This window comes from Manis javanica, chromosome 5, assembly GCF_040802235.1.
Source record: "Manis javanica isolate MJ-LG chromosome 5, MJ_LKY, whole genome shotgun sequence".
In the NCBI taxonomy this organism is placed as follows: domain Eukaryota; kingdom Metazoa; phylum Chordata; class Mammalia; order Pholidota; family Manidae; genus Manis; species Manis javanica.
The window spans coordinates 51079351-51097923 of record NC_133160.1 but is presented as its reverse complement, the minus strand read 5'-3'; the positions used below and the strand labels follow the sequence as shown (position 1 = coordinate 51097923).

Here is an 18573-nt window from a genome sequence, read left to right as displayed (position 1 = left end):
CTTTCTTTAGATTGCTTCTTTTCTGAAAAAATAAAATTGAGAGGGCTTCCCGTCCTCTTACTCCTTTCTCCTCTCTGGAGCCTCCTTCCGGTCAGCACCCCCTCCCGTCCCGGACCGGGAGCTTCGGTCCCGCAGGAGTGAGCGGGGCCGGGCGAGCGGGCGAGCGAGCGAGCGGAGTGGGCGGGCCCTTCACTGGGACGCGCTGCCGTAAGGACGCCGTGATGTCAGAGGACGTCCGGTCCGGCTCCCAGCGTCCCGGCTGGTTTCCATCCGCTGTCCTCGGTGTTAGTGTCCTCTTCCTGGTGTCGCGGTGGGCGAGTAGGCCTTACTGCTGGCGCGGGCCGCCCTCGGGCTGTTCCCTGCATCTCCGCCCCAGAGTGAGCCCGGCCTCCCCTCGAGGGTGAGCGAGGTCGGATGGAGCGCACGCGAGGGCGGGCGTCCCACGGGCGGGTGACGGTTGCAGGTTCCCGAAGCCGCGCGGCACCTCTAGAGGATCCCCCGGACGCCTCCCTTCGCCCCGCTGGGTCCTCCAGTTGCGGCTTGTGCTCCAGGGCCTCGGGACTCACTGGCCGCTTCCTAAGGAAGTCGGAGCGGTGCTGGAGGAGAGCTTAAACCCGTGCCAGGCTGAGGAAAATAATTCACTTTAAGTTTCCAAAACAAAATGGACAAAGTTGAGGCTCCACTTTACCAATGGGTTCACTCCTGTGGCCGCAGAAAACTCATAAGGATAATCACCCGGTGATTATTTTCTGAGCTGCTTTGACCCGGGCAGTACATTTAAAAAAAAAATAGATTTGACAGTTTGAATACCGTTAAGGGGACCTAGTGGGGCTTGGCCCTTACTGAGGTACCACCTCCCACCCTGATTTGCCCGTATTTTTAAGTCACCACTTCCCACCACATACTTGGGTTTTGATTAAACGCTCTAACAGAGTTGGAAACCAAAGTAGGAAAATACGATGAGTGAACTTGATGAGTGACCTTGGTATTGCTTCCAGTCTAAGCTGATTAGTGATTTTGCTGTATTGTAACTTGCCCTTTTGAATGTGAAATAGAAATTTCCTGAAGGTGTGCCTTCTTGAAATTCTCTTCGTGTATTCTGGACAGACTTCAGTTTTTTTTTTCAGTAAGAATGTTGATATCAAGGAGGTTGTGTGTCACAGTCGCAGTGAAATTTTATCCTGTTCCAGGAGGCTTAGAATTTGTAATTCTTGAGTAGATCCTTGAAGTCTAAGTCTGTATTTTTCGGGGTTTCTACAGTTGATCCGGAGAATCACTCTTGGAAAAGACTTTAAAAATATGTCTTTTGAAGATTATTAAGAAATTTGATATATTTCACAGCAAATACATAGATTCGTTCATTCCTGTGTCCCTCGATTTATTGTTTAATATATGCCTGGCAGTGCTGGGAGGCAAACATTGTCGAGAAAGATAGGGTTAGAATCCTTCTGATTGGATGAAAATCCAAATAAAGATGTGTTATTTAGTAAAAATCCTGGTTTTTTTTTTTAAGGTTGTAGTTCTAACTATGATGAGAGCCGGTTTTAAAGTCCTTATTTGATGTATGTGGTAAATATATATTTTAAACATAAATTTGAACTCTTTGTGCTTAATGCATTTAGACAGAAAGGCAGCTTTTGGAGTCCAAACAACTGTAATACCTTTAATATCTTATCAATAAATTGGCTTTGTAGTTAATGTAATTTGTACATGTAATTTGTAAAATGTAATGTCTTTTTTCTTATTGGTAAACTTCAAGTCTTAGCAGCATCAGATCATCTGAATATGTTGCTCAAAAAGTGATATGAAACTGGATAAATAAATAATATTTATATTTTAAATGATTTCTCATTAATTCTATATGCCTAATAATTTTTTTTAACGAGTTCTTAACATCAGAGAAATTTTTTTCCTAGAGAAGAAAACAATTTTGGCTTTTGGGAAAATGATTTTTTTTTTTTATATTTACATGTTTTAGGATTGGTAGTGCAAATAAGTGCCTTACTTTAAAAGCCATCTATTTTATTTGAAATAATGTGTGCTTAATGTTTCATAAAGGCTTAAAATGTGCTTAACCATCAAAATGACACAGCTGAGTTTATTTTAATGAGAATAAGAACCCTTCATTCTGCTGTTTCTTAGTTTGTTTAAAGTAACAAATGCAGCTAGTCAATTTTATCTTCTCTATTCTTTTGCCTAGAAAGAGAGGGAAAATGCCTAAAAAAAAGACTGGTGCAAGGAAGAAGGCAGAGAACCGTCGGGAACGTGAAAAACAGCTAAGAGCATCAAGAAGCACCATAGATTTAGCTAAACATCCGTGCAATGCTTCAATGGTAACAGCTTTTCTTATATCAGTTAATAGGTGAAAAACTATCTAATAGTTACCTGAGAAACACCTGAATAAAATTTTGGTGAATACAGTGTTGCTGCATATATTTTATTGAATTAGAAATGTGGGATAGAGGCATGTTTCATCATTTCATTGCTACACTGAATAGCAGTGATTCTTGTTTGATTTTGTTATTTATAAAACCTAGTGTATTACCTTGACTACTGTTGGTGATATGTATTCTTACGTATTAGGGACTGTGATGTTTTCCAGCTTGTCTAGCGTTTTTTATGCCTGAATTCAGTTTGTCCTATTAGAGGCTTCTCCTCACTTTGTCACAGCAATTTTAATTCATTTGATTTCTCTTTCTAAACTTCCTAGTATTCCCCATTTCCACTCCTTTTTCTTTTTCTATTCCCACTACTATTTTTTCTTCTTTTGTTTCATAGGAAATGCTATGACTTAATTCCACACATGTTTATTGTGCATCTACTCTGTGCCAGGTTCTATTTTAGGCACTCTGGAGGATACATAGATGAGTGACACAGTCCTCTGCCACAAGTTTATAGATCAGTTATTTTGTGTATTATTTAAAACTTGTTTGTTTATAAATGATATGTCCAGCTTATATAACTTCAGGGAGAAATAGAATTTGCTGAATGAATAATGGACTACTGTGTAGCTGAGAAGGGTAAGTGTGTAGCTAGGGCATGATGACAGCTGGAACCTGGAAGTCTTGTAGTTGCATCTTTGGCTTTTGTTTCCATTTTCTTAGGCCTCATGATCCAGTTGATTGGGTTCATGGACACTGGTAGCTCACGAAATGTTGCCCTCAGAAAGAGTAAGAACTCAGTTCAGACTTGGGTGGGTGCCCATCCCAGGACTGACGTTTATGGCTGGGACTGGGGTTGGGAAAGAGCGGATTACATAGTACAGATGGGACAGGGTCATTTCTAGAGAAGAGTGATACGGGACAGACATAACAAGAAATGACTCACATACATAAATATATATAACGAAGGCCAGACTTTAGTAGTGTTGCCATAAAGGTACAGTTAATCCTAAAGTACATTAGGATTGAGAGGTGGTGAAGTTGACTGTGTGGACAGCATAAATACATATAACGAAGGCCAGACATTAGTAATTTAGTGTTGCCATAAAGGTACAGTTAATCATAAAGTACGTTAGGATTGAGAGGTGGTGAAGTTGAGTGTGTGGATGGTGTCCAGTTCACAGCGGCGGTGGGATCATCACCATAACTTTGAACAGGTAAAGATTGTGAGGAGGGATTTTTCAGAGAAAAGTATTAGATAAAGTAAGGCATTTGAAAAGGGAGTTCAAGACAGTTCTACAATGGCTGACAAATAATGACTTGAATCTAAAAATAGGTCAGCAAGGTTTGAAAGTTGTTTTAGCAACCAGATTGTTGAGAACTTTTAATGTCATGTTTAGGTTTCTGGGTTTTCTTTGAGCTTCATATGAGTGTCTCTACTGTTTCATATGTCTGTTCTGTATTACTTGGTCTGATTCCTTAAAAAAAATCCAAAGAACAAACCACCACTGTGTTTAGCCTGTTTTATGAAAATGCCACTTCTTTTTCTAGTGTGGTATGTATAGATGGCTGTGTACGTGGGTGAAGTTGGAGGGTTTAGGGAAATGTCACTTAAGTTTCAGTATGAAAAACAAGGTATTCTTTAAAATGCAAGTAAATTTGTAATTTTCAGTCAGAAAATTAATGTTATGTTTTTATATTTTACAGGAATGTGACAAGTGTCAGAGGTAAATTTTTATTTATCTGTATTTAATAACATAAAATCTGACCTTTTATCTGATATTGACTATATTTAAAATTTTTATTTTACATGACAAGACGGCAGAAGAATAGAGCATTTTGCTATTTTTGTAATTCTGTACAGAAGTTACCAATTTGTGCACAGTGTGGTAAGTATATGATAACTAAAGACACATACCTTTTCTTTTAATAAACATTTGTTTGGCAGTTCATCAGTTTGAAATTGGGTTTATTTTTGTTTGTAATAATATTCCTTACCTTCAATAAAATAAACATGAAATGGTATTTTGCTCTACTAAAACACTACCAAGTCTTGATTTTGTCTCTTTGATATAACTGAAAAATAATTAAGATACAGTTAGCCTAGATGCCAAAATGCTGTTTTAAGCATTTAAAGATCAGATTTCAGACTAATAATATTTAGCGATTCTGAATTTTTAATTATACTACTTTAGTCTTGTAATATCCATTTACTTTAATAAATTTTGATTCCTTCTGATACTACCTGCAGTATGTTAGACTATTGAAAATAATTTTATTCCACATTTACCTAGTGCCAATTTTTGGGATCAGTTGTTTTTTATTTTGGCAGTTAGCATATGATTCCTGAATTTCCATGCATGTATTCCCAGGTGATTGAAATAGAGTTGCTAAGTACTCAGTTCCCAAGTGTAAATGGAAACTTTCAGAGTAAAATCAAATGTTAGTTCCTAGAGCAAGATTGGTGTTTCACAAATAGTCTTCCACAGTCTACTTGACATGTTAGTAGATACTTCTTAAAACAATGTATACATTTGATAAATGCTGAGTGTTTCATCCTCTCCTTTCCATCCCCTCCCATCTGGGAGATTTTTGTTACATGTTTATATGTTAAAGGTTTTGAAGACCTCTAGTAAAGAAACCTGATAAATTTTATTCACTCCAGATTTATTCCCCAAACTTTATTTGAATAAATATCCCCTTTGGTTGTGGGATATAGTTTCAGGTTGAACAGAGTTTGGAATATGCTTATTTAAATGTGTTTATATATGATATATTGTAGAAAGTTAGGCATGTTTAGGGTTACATCCCTGAATATTTCTAGTGTAGTTGTAGCTTTCAAAGAAGATGTCTTTGAGGTTTATAATTAATGAAAAGGAGAATGCTGGCCTAAGTGATGGGCCAGTTTTATGTCCTTATTTTACAAAAGATGAATATAAAGTGAAAAAATAGATTACGGAGAAGATTAAATTCGTGCTAGAACCATCTCATATTTTGAGTGCTCTGGGGCTTGAGTTTTATACTGCTATAGAACAATCATTTCCCACTTACTGATTGATTCTTGTACTTAAGTGTTAGACATGGAATATTTGGGTAGCTGCTGCCTGTCATTTCCAGTTTCTCTTTCTTCCCATTTCCTGTTGTCCAGCTTTTATTCCTCAGGTAATCAAGATAATGGAAAATTGAGTGTCTTCTGCTTTTGTGTTTTGCTTTGTGGAGTCTGAGATGGGTGATTAATATATCACCATTAATCTTCACATAGTATATGATAAGTGAATTTCCTGACAGTGTTTTGGGTTGATAATTTGCTGTTAGATCAAAGCTTTTGTGGCTATATATTGTGATTTTTAGCTCTTTCACTGTATTCCTGTTTTTTATGCTCACTTGATCAGTATTTGAAAATGTTATTGGAAGAATGTTTACTTGTGGGATATTTTTAGGGCTATTTTGGAGGCTAAATTTTCACATATGGATTAACTTAAAAAATGAACCAAATAAGTTGCATAATCATTATTTGGTTTCATTTGGAATGTTCTGTGAAAAAATAAGTAATAACTTTAAACCAGACTTTATTGTGAATTATAAATGTAAAATTCGTTTTAAAGCAGAGTATTTTAAAATCTGTTTTAATTCATCTGAAAATTTACAGGATTTTAAACTGCTATAATGATCATTATTTTACAAAGCATAACTTAAAATTTCTGATTTTAGTACAAGCATGAATTAATATATAACCTTACTGTGCAATCCATTTTTAAGATTATTAAATTTCTAATCTCAGAAGATCTGATTTAAGTTAGATCTCAGTTATAGGCATATTCTCTTTTTAATTATGTAAGCAGTAAACAATGCTAGTTTCTATCCTTTTACATTCATACTATTTCCATAGGAACTTAGGCTGGGTAAAAAGAGGAATTGGTGACTACTTGCATGTACTACTTAGTAACACTAATAGTGCAATTTGTTTCCTTACTAGGGAAAACAAAATGCATGATGAAATCTTCAGACTGTGTCATAAAGCATGCTGGTGTCTATAGTACTGGCCTTGCAATGGTGGTAAGTTTTTTGTCATCTCTTAGACAAATGGGGTCCATGGATAACAGAAAGTCATTCTAATCAATGGCTATTTTTTCCTAAATAGCAGTGCTTTATCCCTTGGTTCAGTCTGCAGTTACCTGCATTATCTGTGTCATATTCTATGTATGATTTTCCATTACTACCCACTTGTTTTTGCTTTCTTTTTTCTTATTGGTAAACATAAGGAGTGAAAACTTATTTAATGTTGACTAAGGCAAAAATTCATTTGCCAGTGTTATCTTTCTAATGTGTATTAATTAGACTTCATAGAATATTATTTATTATACTGAGAGCCCTGTTTAACCAATGTTCAAGCTTTTGGAAAAATAAGCGACTTCACTGCAGAATTACCTAGCATTAATAGTTTTTTTAAAGCTTTACATTTCAAAAAGAAAAAGAATATTGAACACAGAATTATATATAATTTCTTTATTACATGTAGAATTCTCTACAGAAATTCATTGTTTTAAATAATAAAAACAGTTTTATCGTATGATGCATTATCCTCTATTTTTCATTACAAATATTATCCTTTTAACTAGTTTTATTGTATTCTATTTGTGGTTAATGCTCAAGTCCAAATTTCAATTCATGAAAAAAGTAATTTTTTTTTTACATCAAGCAGAATATTTTATTTATAGTAATTTTCCAAGAACATGTAATTTTCTGTTATGTGGCAAACCTTTATATATTTCATGTATGCATATCTAATAGAAGCAAGGAGCTAGAATTATTCATTATCATTTTGTGAATTCCTCTTTATTTTAAATAAACCATTGTGAATGTTGTCTTTATTCAAACATTGTACTTGAGCTTATGTCTAAATTCATTAAACTTTTTGCTTTAATTCACTGAGTTATATGAGTGTGAATGATCTCTTATATAAACATTTAAATAGAATCATGTATCTTTAGTTACAAATTCTAGAAAATTGATTCTGAAATTTAATCTGTCTAAAGATTCCGTTTCCCTTTACTCTCTTATACCCTGCTTTGCCTTGGGAACCTGACCTGTGTGTATGGACTGGATCAGTAACTTTCTTACCTTGTGGCTTTTCTTTGGGTTCAGCCAGTGGAAGACTGGCAGGAGACCTGAAAATGGGAGGAGAATATGATCTGGGTGTTTATTTCCCAGTTCACTCCCTACTGGGTTGTCCGGGTTTGGAGAGGAATTTTGGCCAATTCATGTTTCATAGCTTGTTTAAAGTTTTCATTGTGGCTTTTAACCAGAACAAAAACTGTGCCATTTTGGTGTAAATCTGAAATAACTTGCCATCTTTTCTGAGCAGTTTTATAGATAGGACTTTTTTAGATTAAAGTTTATCAAATTTACATTTGTGGGTTTTGTTTTTTCATCCAGTAGGAGGCAGATACTGAATTGTTCACTCAATTTTAGATTTAAATTGGCAACACTTCTTCCCAAAGGGATGGGTAATCCTCTCCAGTACAGCTCTTTAGGGCTCTGGTAACTTAACTCCTCACCCCCTTGTTTCAGACCCAGGGATTGTAACTGTGTCATCTCTTGGTGTTTTTTCTAAGTCCTTTCTTGTCATTTGTAAATTACTTTTCTTAAACTCTCCTGGATCACCCAGTTTAATGTGCTGTCCTTTGTTGCTAGACCCCTGAGTGTTCCAAGAGATGTTGAGGATTAGCTACATTGATAATCCGCCCTTACAAGTGGAAAACATTCTTCCTGTTTTCTGTTTACCACTTCTGTTACAGAGCCTTGAATAAAAGTAGAACACTGAATTGAGCTTTGGAAGACCTGGATTTAAAATCTAAGCTCCTCGGGAATATACCTTTGGGATTTGGACTAAAATCTTAAGTCCCTGTTTCTCATCTCTAAAGGAGAGCCCATCCAGTCCCATTTCCTTAAGATTCTTTATAGCTGTTATTATTCTGTGGATGTCGCTGTGTTGCTGAAATGTATAGTCTTACCATCTTATGTTTTTGTAGAACTGGAGAGTCTTATCCTCTTGTTTAGGTCTTATATTTTACTTTAATTTTTTTCCACAAGGAAATGTAGTAATTATTTAACTCATAAATTGCCTTAAAAGAAAAAAGATGGTGGCAGAAGTTTAATATTTTCTCTCAGTTATTTTAGAAAAGCCATGTGATTATTTTATAAATTACACAGATAAGGGATTTTCTTAAGTCAAATGTATCAGTATTTGAAAAAAATAAGTTGCCAGAATTGCTATAGAAAAGAATGCTTTAATTGTAGACTCTACTTTGAACTCTTTCACTTACTTTAATGGTTTATATCAGGGTAAATATATAGTTTCCCCCTTCATTTTCTTTTGAATTTTGTCTAAGTATTGTATATTCAAATAGCTCTTGGTAAAGTAGTTTGATTTTCAGAGAACCCACTTTAATTTTGGCTTAAATAGTAGAAGTTTTCCTCGAGTGAAGCCACTCGCTATTACTGAGAGTTGATAAATTGGTAAATGTGTGCAATTTTGATGGTTGCCATTGGTTAAACAGTGGTTGCAGCCAGTCAGGTGACAAAGATTAATTTTTATTAATTTCCCTGGTTGCAGGGTGCAATATGTGACTTCTGTGAAGCTTGGGTTTGCCATGGTAGGAAATGTCTCAGTACACATGCCTGTGCCTGCCCTCTTACTGATGCCGAATGTGTGGAATGTGAACGAGGTGTCTGGGACCATGGTGAGTGATTATATGCCACTCAACCTTGTTGTAAGTAAAAGCTGACTTTGAATATTCGGGATGCTCTTTTTAAGATTTTTTTTTTCCAGGATACTGTCAGTTTTAACTTCTGCACTGTTTGGTTATCAGTTTAGCTGCAAAAGGGATTTATACAAACAGTAATAGTCAATGCCAGGATTGGCTACCTAAGCAGGTAGGGAGGAGAGTTATAGGAAAGCAGCTGCCTCTGAGCATTTATTATATGAATAGCCAGGGGGTAGTGGGAGTCTGCTTTTTATGATTCAATTTGGCACTTTTCATTGTAGCCTTTACCAGAACAAAAACTGCCATTTTGGTGTAAATCTGAAATAACTTGGCATCTTTTCTGAGCAGATTTACAGATAGCAGCTTTTTAAATTGAAGTTTATCATATTTACGTTTGTGGGTTTTATTTTGTAATTTAACAGGAGGCAGAATATTCAGTTGTTCTTTTTGCCATAACTTTCTCTGTGAAGATGATCAATTTGAACATCAAGCCAGCTGCCAGGTTTTAGAGGCGGAAACATTTAAATGTAAGTTTTTGTATATTAAATTATTTCTACCCAATAGTATCTTAATAGTATAAGTGTTAAACTTTTACTGAAAAAGGTATCTAGCTTTTCATGTAGCCTCATAGGGACTGTAATTTAATTCAATTCAATATTTTCTGTTTCTGGAAAAAAATTCAGAAAACATAATCCATTTTTTTAAACAGGGTTATCAGTAGCCTTTTCATTGGATCAGTTACTTACTCATTTTGTGTGATTGATTATGCATTATAGGACTTGTAGCATTCCTGGCCCTGAGTACTAAATTTCATTATATGTCCAAGTTATTATAACAACCATCTGCCTCCGGTCAAAACACACACACATTTCCCAATGACCCCAGATGACACCACCCCTAGTTTATTCTTGCTAGCTGGTTCCAGTGATTCATAGGAGTGTGGATCAGAAAGAACTGGGGAGGTTTTTACAAACTACAAGTGCTCAGGCCTCATCCCTGGAGAGTCTGTCTTTAGTGGCTACACACATAATTGTCATGTATTTTCCAGCTTGAGAACCAGTGTCACTGACTAGGTTGGTGGTGTCATCTTCACAGATAGACTGCATTTTATTCTTCTCTATTGATTTGTCAAAATCCCAAGTTTTGGAAGCAAACATTGCTTGTATTTTACTTACTGGCTTATCTACTTACAGGATTTTGGGAAAATCCCCAAATTTTTCTAAGCTTGAGTTTTGTTACCTATTAAAGGAAGATACTAATTTCTTTTTCAAAGAGTTATTAATTGAAATGAAAATCCGTATAAAGCATTAGTATGTTACCTAGAACTTGAAAGCCCTTATTGAATAGAACATGGCATCATCAGAAAGACTGAAATTCCCCAGATACTCACTTGAATTCAGTTCTTGTTCTGGTATGAAATGTTAATCCCTATATACATCTATAAATTGAAAGTTGATAAATCACCAATCTAAGATTGATCTATCTACCTATCTATATGCATGTATTTCTTTTAATATTTATATATAAATTCTCAAATATTAAAAAAATCTCAAAGTATATAGAATTTTTGAGCCATTCTTAGGCTTTTGCAGAAAGTATAATATAAAAATTGAGTTATTTTATTTGGGACTTGGGAGCTTTGTGTACCTGACCCCAAAGAGAGGAAACTATGAGTAGTAAGGTTGTAAACCATCAAGAAGTTTAAGTGATTCATTAAAAGACAGAGGAAAAATACACAAACTAAATAATTGGCAGGATTTTCAGATAAACCTGATATTAAAGTCACTCTCTTGGCAGAGTCACAGGTTTCTTTGGCTTACTGAAATTTATATTTTATAAAAAAGTAAACTTTTTTATTATTATTTTGTAAAAATGTAAACACTTTTTTTTTTTCCATTCTTCCTTTGCCAGTTGCCATTCAGTGCTGGAAATGTGTTCTCTGAAATACTCTCCTAATCATACACAAAAGCCACAAATGTAGAGTTTGTTTCACCCACTTAATGGGTCATATCTCATCTTTTATTGATTTGACCTTACAACTATAAATGGAGAATTTAGAAATTTTTTAAAATACTTATTCACAATATCTATATTTGCATATATGCAAATATATCTACAATTTATGTATATTAAGATATTTGCCTGTAATTATTTACCAATGATTATGTGGAAAAGATGTTTTAAGAGAAAAAAGAAACCCACATGTGTTTAACCCTGCTCATATTTTTTTTAAAAATATGATGGGACCTAGCACAATGTGGGGATTAGGGGTGTTGACCTCCCACACAGTTGAAAATCTGCATATAATTTTTGGCTCCCTCAAACTTAACCACTGTTGATTTTATTAGAGTAATTGATAAAATAGACTTAACATTTGTGTTTACTGCATTCGTGACATACCTAACTTTTTCTTAATTTTTTTGGTATTTCTAGTCCATGCTGTTCTGTTTTTTCAAACTGTTGCAAATCTCCAAAATATTTTCCAATATATTTATTGAAAAAACCCCATGTATAAGTGGACCCATGCAGTTCAGACCTGTGTTGTTCAAGGATCAGCTGTAATTAAAATGGCCTGGAGACTCCTAATTTAAAATGTCAGAAGGCTTTGACCATCCCAACCTACTTTCTTTCAAAATACTCTGAATACATAAATAGACTGAAAAAGAAAACCATTCCTCTATTTAAAACTAGGAAAGTGAAACTAATTTTAGAATCTGGGGGCAATGAGTTCTTTATTTTAATTCTTGGGGAGAGAACTTTCTGGGTGGTGAACTGAGAGTATATATATATATGTGGGGTTGAGGTCCCTGGAGAGAGAAGACTGGCAGTGCCATAATCCGTCCTGGTTTGTGTTCCCTGTGGTAAAGAGGGTGACATCGGCAACAACTAATTTCTTGGAATAGTGTCATTGTGGCCTGGCAGTGATTTAACTGGTAGGAACAGGAAAAGATTCTGTATCAGAAATGCCTGGTGTGCCCTGGGAAATTAGGTTGGGAGCATTGTACTTTCAGTAAGTTTTCTGGCTGTGTATTGGAAAGAGATTTATAGCATTTTCATTAAATATGCCTTTTTTTGACTGAAGAGTGAATCAAACTCTGGGCATATCTTCAAGTGGAAATGTTTAAGATTTCAGATTCTTTCCCCATAGACTAAAATAATATAGTTACTATTGGAGTAATTTGGTATACTTAAATATGCTGAATATAATAGCAAGTACTCAGTTGATTTTAACTTTTATTACTAGCATGTAGGGCAAGTAATAGATGCTAACTGAATTATTGGCACTACTGTGGAAGACAGCAAGGTAGTTAGACCCAAGCAATAATAATACACATAGTTGAGAACATCATTTCTGAGTTAAAAAAAAAAATATGTGCCTGTTCAGACTGGAATGGCTCCGCATGAACTAGGCAAACCTAAATAAAAGAATCCTCATATTAAGAATATCTGGTCAAATATTTGAATTAAAGATAAGCTTGCTTTTATTTGTTTCCTTTTTAGTTTTTCAAGACCTCTAAATGAATTGAAAGTTGGTGGTTTATATTCAGACTTTATTGGGGAAAAGTTTAGTTTACTTTCTTTCCCTACCTCTGTTATTTACTGTTTTCTTTCATATTCTGTCACATTTCAGCATGTGCCAGACATACTCACTTTTCCAAATGTATTTGCACTTAAGTTTAGGTTTTCCCTTATTAATTATAGATAATGACCATTAATATGGCATATTGACTAAAATAGAGATAAAACTTTTGCAGTTTTTTTCTATTTTACTGTCCACTTAACATTGTTTTCTCTTCATAGTCACCCTTTTCTACCTAAAGTATTCTATTCTCTTTTCAGAAGTTACACAAAAAATGGCAATAGTGCCACCAGAAGAGAATATTTATTAATAGAAACAGTTAACTCCTTTTAAAATTTAATTGCCATATGATAAAAGAAGAGCTTCAGCCAGTGTCATGGGGAGAATGATGTTGACCATTTCTGTTTTCTGACATAATTCATGAAGTTTGCCATCTTCTAGATCTGGAGAAATAGGAGATTGGAGAATGATTAGAACCATAAAAGTGTAGGAATGCTGGGTGTGTACAGTTATTGGTTTTCTTCCTTCTGGCTGGGATTCCACCTCATTTTTACATATCCTCTAGATCATGTGATGAGATAGGAAAAAACTGTTAATAACTAATCAAGTACAGATCTATGGAAAACAGCGTTTTCATTCCAAGTCTGAATCTGGACATCCTGTATTTTTTCCCCCATAGGTGTTTCATGCAATCGGCTTGGCCAGCATTCCTGTCTCCGTTGTAAGGTATAGTTGTGTTTTTTTTTTAGATTTGTTTTTAATCCCTGTATGCTCTTCCACCAGTCCTTGGTTTATAGCTGTAATAATCTACATACATATAAACCTTATGTCATTTAATTCTTTGATCATAGAGATTGTGAGGTTAAATTGAGTAAGCTTAGTGACTTTCCAAAGTCCTCCAGTTCGCTTGTGTTAGAGATAACTCTAGTGCACACTTCTCCTAATCTTAGCTCAGTGTTTTTATACCTTACACTTTTGGAGGATATTCTGACCAAAAGGATGAAAGTATTATTTAATTAAAGTTAAAATGCACTTGCTTGGGAGAGTATAAGTAAAGTAGAAATTTCCATGTTCTATTTCCTTAGCCCTTGTCTCTAGCATTTCTGTTTCTCATAGATCACTAAACAAATATAGCTGATTCACTCCCTCTCAGAAACATTTATCTGGTTATTAATCTTCCTAACCCCATCTCTATTTCTCTCTCAACTCTGCACCAATTTTACCAAATGGCTTTTAGCCGTCTTCTCTGCTGTTCTCTCTGCTCTCTATCCCTCTTTCATCTTACTTATCCTCATGTACCTCACATTCTCTGTCAGATCTTAGCTAAGACATCCGCTTCCCCAGAAATGTTTCCTGAATCCAATATCTGTTTTAGTACCCCTCCTCTACACTTCCCTTTCAATGAATGCTGTCTTGTAATTGCCTCCCCACTTGTCTGTGTCCCCAGTTAGATTTATACTATGTGAGGGTAGATAGGCTAGTCACCATTATGTCATCAGTGGCTTTGTGAATTCATATATTTATGAATGAATAAATGTATCTACTTGTCATGTCCTGTGTATGGTTTTTGAAATGCCTTGTGTTAGGGCATAGTTCAGAAGAGTCCTGCAGAAGGTCATTTCCCTTAAGAAATTTAAATCAGAAGTGTGACCAGTCTCAATGAAACTCTTAATTTTTGCCCTAACAAAACTCTTTAAATTTCCTTGATATAGTGAATGGTATCTTTATATATTTTTTGATTTTTTGATTTATGTACTTGCTTAATTTTACTTTTCCAATATAGGCTTGTTTCTGTGATGATCATACAAGGAGCAAGGTGTTTAAGCAAGAAAAAGGGAAACAGCCTCCCTGCCCCAAATGTGGACATGAAACTCAGGAAACTAAGGACCTGAGCATGTCAAGTAAGTCTTTTCTTCAAGTACTAACCGAGTGATTTTGATTTCTTGCTTAGACAAGATTTATCTTTTTCTCTTTCTATTTTTGTTTTTGCCTCTTCTTCCTATTTGAAAAGACAAATGTGTTCTCTTAAGCAAATGGAATTTTACAGCTTTGGAATATTTGTGGGTAAAATTTTACAGTTTAACTTAAGAAATATACCATCATTCACTTTGATATTTGTCATTTGATGCAGTTAATGACATAGGGAGTACTGAAATTTAAGACCAGAAAGTGATTTTTCTGTTTTTGCTGAGACTTCCTTATTAAATAATTGAGTAGCTATACATCCTTAATATTCAAGTGCTGGTAATCTTCAGCACTTGGAAATTGGAATTCATGCTGAAGCTATTCTTAGGTGTGTGGTATTTGAGCAGCTACACTTATTACATAATACATCACTACTAAAGGAAATTGCTTTATGGTTTGTTATGTAACTTTCTATGAAGGAATTAGACCACAGGCATATCTTATTTTATTGTGCTTTGCTTTATTGCTCTTCTTAGATACTGTTTTTTTTTTTAACAAATGAAGGTTTGTGGTAACCTACATTAAAAAGTGTCAGTGCCATTTTCCCAACAGCATTTGCTCACTCTATGCCTCTGTGTCACTATTTGTAATTCTTGCAATATTTCAAACTTTCTATTATTATTTGTTGTGATCGGTGTTCAATTACTGTAATTTGCTTGAAAGCTGAGGTGATGGTTAGTATTTTTTTGGCAATGAAGTATTTTTTAGTTTTAAGGTACATACATTGTGTTTTAGACAATGCTATTGTACACTTAATAGACTACAGTATAGTGTGAAAAAATAACTTTTCTATGCACTACTGAACCAAAAAAATCATGATACTGACTTTGTGGTGATGCTGGTTTTATGGTGGTCTGGGACTGACCCTGCAGCATCTTCGAGGTCTCCCTGTACTGCAGACATCCTTACTGATGCAGCAAGAGAATTTCACTCTTTACCAAACATACCAGAATGGAACCATAATTCTACTGACTGTGAAAGTATTTTGCTTACTCAGAGGTACAGTTGTGCAATGGGGTGAGACTGGTGATTTTGTTCATTTTTTTGCACTAAACTTTATGTTGCTGCTGAGGTAGAAGAAATGAGAGGCTTTGTCTTGTGAGACTCCTAAAATATCAAAAAGCTTTCTGAAGAAAAATGTAAAAATATGTGAAATCAACTGTTCTGTGATTGATCAAAAGAAGGACATTTTAGTTTTTAACATGCTTTATTTAACTTATGTTTGGAGAGCGCGATTGTCGTTATTTTGTTTTCCATCTTTACCCAGAGTTAATGAAATGACACAGTCCTCTTTATTATTTGTTATTACATATGGCTTGTGTGTAGAGTCCAAATAGGATAGAACTGATTGTTTTTTCTAGGGTTTCCTTTCTTTTAAGGAAATTAGGAAAATGTGGCTTATTTTTTCATCTGGGAGTAAGAAGCAGCCATTCAAGTTATGTAATTTTATAAACTATAGAGGAAAATGAAGGTGTAGGGAATTGGAACTAATAAAGTGCCATGTCCACATCTGTCTTTTGTAGCACGCTCCCTGAAATTTGGTAGGCAGGCTGGAGGTGAAGAGGGAGATGGAGCTTCTGGGTCTGACGCCTACTGGAAGAGCCTCTCATCTGATAGGTATGGTGACGCCAGCTGCCGTGACGAGGAGGAGGAGGAGGATGACGAGGAGGAGGATGAAGAGGATGAAGACGAAGGTGGAAAGGACTCAGATGCCGAGTCATCAGACTTGTTTACAAATCTAAATTTAGGAAGGACCTATGCCAGTGGCCATGCTCACTATGAGGAACAGGAGAACTAGGAGAGCTGCTTGCTCCCTGGTGACTGTATCTGAGAGGAGCAGGAAAGGGTGTGCTTGATGAGCTTTGTGTGTATGTTTAAAAGTACTGTCACTTAGCCTTGTGCAAAGGAGGAGTCTCACTGGGCCAAGTAGTAGGGAATAGCATTTTCATAGGAACTGAAAATCAGGCTTGTAGCAGAAAGTAAAATGAGTTTCATATGTAAGATGTTTATGATCCAAGCATTTGAAGCATCGTGGACTGGATTTTACTGATTTCAGTAATCCAGTAGGTTTTGCCAGTAAGATACATAAACAGAATAAAGGAGTAGGACAGTAATATATTTGTTTGAAATATATTAAAAAAAAACACTGCTTATGAATTCATTTTGTCTGATTTGTAAAATGTAATGGGTAAAATGCACTACTGTATTATTTCCTTGTATGTCCACAGGACAAATGTCAGATGTTATATGCTAAATTTTCACTAAATATTCATGTTATCTTAAGTAGTCATGATTTGTATGCTTTTGCAATTGGCTTATTCATTTCTTTCTTTGCAGTATATGCCCTGAATAGTACCTGTTATTTCTGTATAGACAAAGGCAACTACATAGTCATTTTTCAGAAACTCAGAATCAAAAACAGTGTTACAGCTTTATCCAGGAAATACCATTTCTCTTTGAATAAATCTAGTATTTCACTTACATACTTTCTGTACTTTAAATTTCTTGTTCTCAATTTTTTAAGCTTATTTTGGAAGCCTTTCAATATATTTGTATGAACTTTTGTATTAACTGCTTCATTTATTTTTTTATTAATTTTACTTTGGTATCATTAATCTACAATTATATGAAGAACATGTTTACTAGGCTCCCCCCTTCACCAAGTCCCCCCCACAAACCCCTTTACAGTGACTATCCATCAGTGTAGTAAGATGCTGTAGAATCACTACTTGTCTTCTCTGTGTTGCACAGCCCTCCCCATGCCCCCACACACATTATACATGCTAATTGTAATGCCCCCTTTTTTCTCCCCCACCCTTATCCCTCCCTTCCCACCCATCCTCCCCAGTCCCTTTCCCTTTGGTAACTGTTAGTCCATTCTTGGGTTCTGTGATTCTGCTGCTGTTTTGTTCCCTCACTTTTCCTTTGTTCTTATACTCCACATATGAGTGAAATCATTTGGTACTTGTCTTTCTCCATCTGGCTTCTTTCACTGAGCATAATACTCTCTAGTTCCATCCATGTTGTTGCAAATGGTAGGATTTGTTTTCTTCTTATGGTTGAATAATATTCCATTGTGTATATGTACCACATCTTCTTTATCCATTCATCTACTGATGGACACTTAGGTTGCTTCCATTTCTTGGCTGTTGTAAATAGTGCTGCGATGAACATAGGGGTGCATTTGTCTTTTTCAAACTGGGCTGCTGCATTCTTAGGGTAAATTCCTAGAAGTGGAATTCCTGAGTCAAATGGTATGTCTATTTTGAGTTTTTGGAAGAGCCTCCATACTGCTTTCCACAATGGTTGAACTAATTTACATTCCCACCAGCAGTGTAGGAGGGCTCCCCTTTCTCCACAACCTCGCCAACATTTGTTGTTGTTTGTCTTTTGAATAGTGGTGATCCTTACTGGTGCGAGGTGATATCTCATTGTGGTTTTAATTTGCATTTCTCTGATAACAAGTGATGTGCAGCATCTTTTCATGTGTCTGTTGGCCATCTGAATTTCTTCTTCGGAGAACTGTTCAGCTCCTCTGCCCATTTTTTAATTGGATTATTTGCTTTTTGTTTGTTGAGGTGCGTGGGCTCTTTATATATTTTGGATGTCAACCCTTTATTGGATCTGTCATTTATGAATATATTCTCCCATACTGTCGGATGCCTTTTTGTTCTATTGATGGTGTCCTTTGCTGTACAGAAACTTTTCAGCTTGATATAGTCCCATTTGTTCATTTTTGCTTTTGGTTCCCTTGCTTGGGGAGATATATTCATGAAGAAGGAGCTGATGTTTATGTCCAAGAGATTTTTGCCTATGTATTTTTCTAAGAGTTTTATGGTTTTATGACTTACATTCAGGTCTTCGATCCTTTTTGAATTTA

General features: G+C 35.4%; 1 protein-coding gene across 3 annotated transcripts; it reads left to right on the top strand.

Annotated features, from left to right (window-relative positions):
* Positions 1-221: 221 nt before the first annotated feature.
* Positions 222-17178, top strand: ZNF330 (zinc finger protein 330). Of its 3 annotated transcripts, none has more exons than XM_017668150.3 (10): positions 222-400; positions 2201-2333; positions 4089-4108; positions 4200-4270; positions 6358-6437; positions 8998-9124; positions 9571-9675; positions 13408-13454; positions 14512-14629; positions 16217-17178. In XM_017668150.3, exons 1-10 carry the CDS (start codon positions 222-224, stop codon positions 16489-16491), a joined length of 1155 nt encoding a protein of 384 aa, XP_017523639.3. In that variant the 3' UTR covers positions 16492-17178. The 3 variants fall into 3 exon arrangements, with proteins under 3 accessions (XP_017523639.3, XP_017523640.3, XP_036852711.2); XM_017668151.3 differs by having other exon boundaries at positions 262-400; positions 2205-2333; XM_036996816.2 differs by lacking the exon at positions 222-400 and adding an exon at positions 3105-3598 and having other exon boundaries at positions 2205-2333.
* Positions 17179-18573: the final 1395 nt, after the last annotated feature.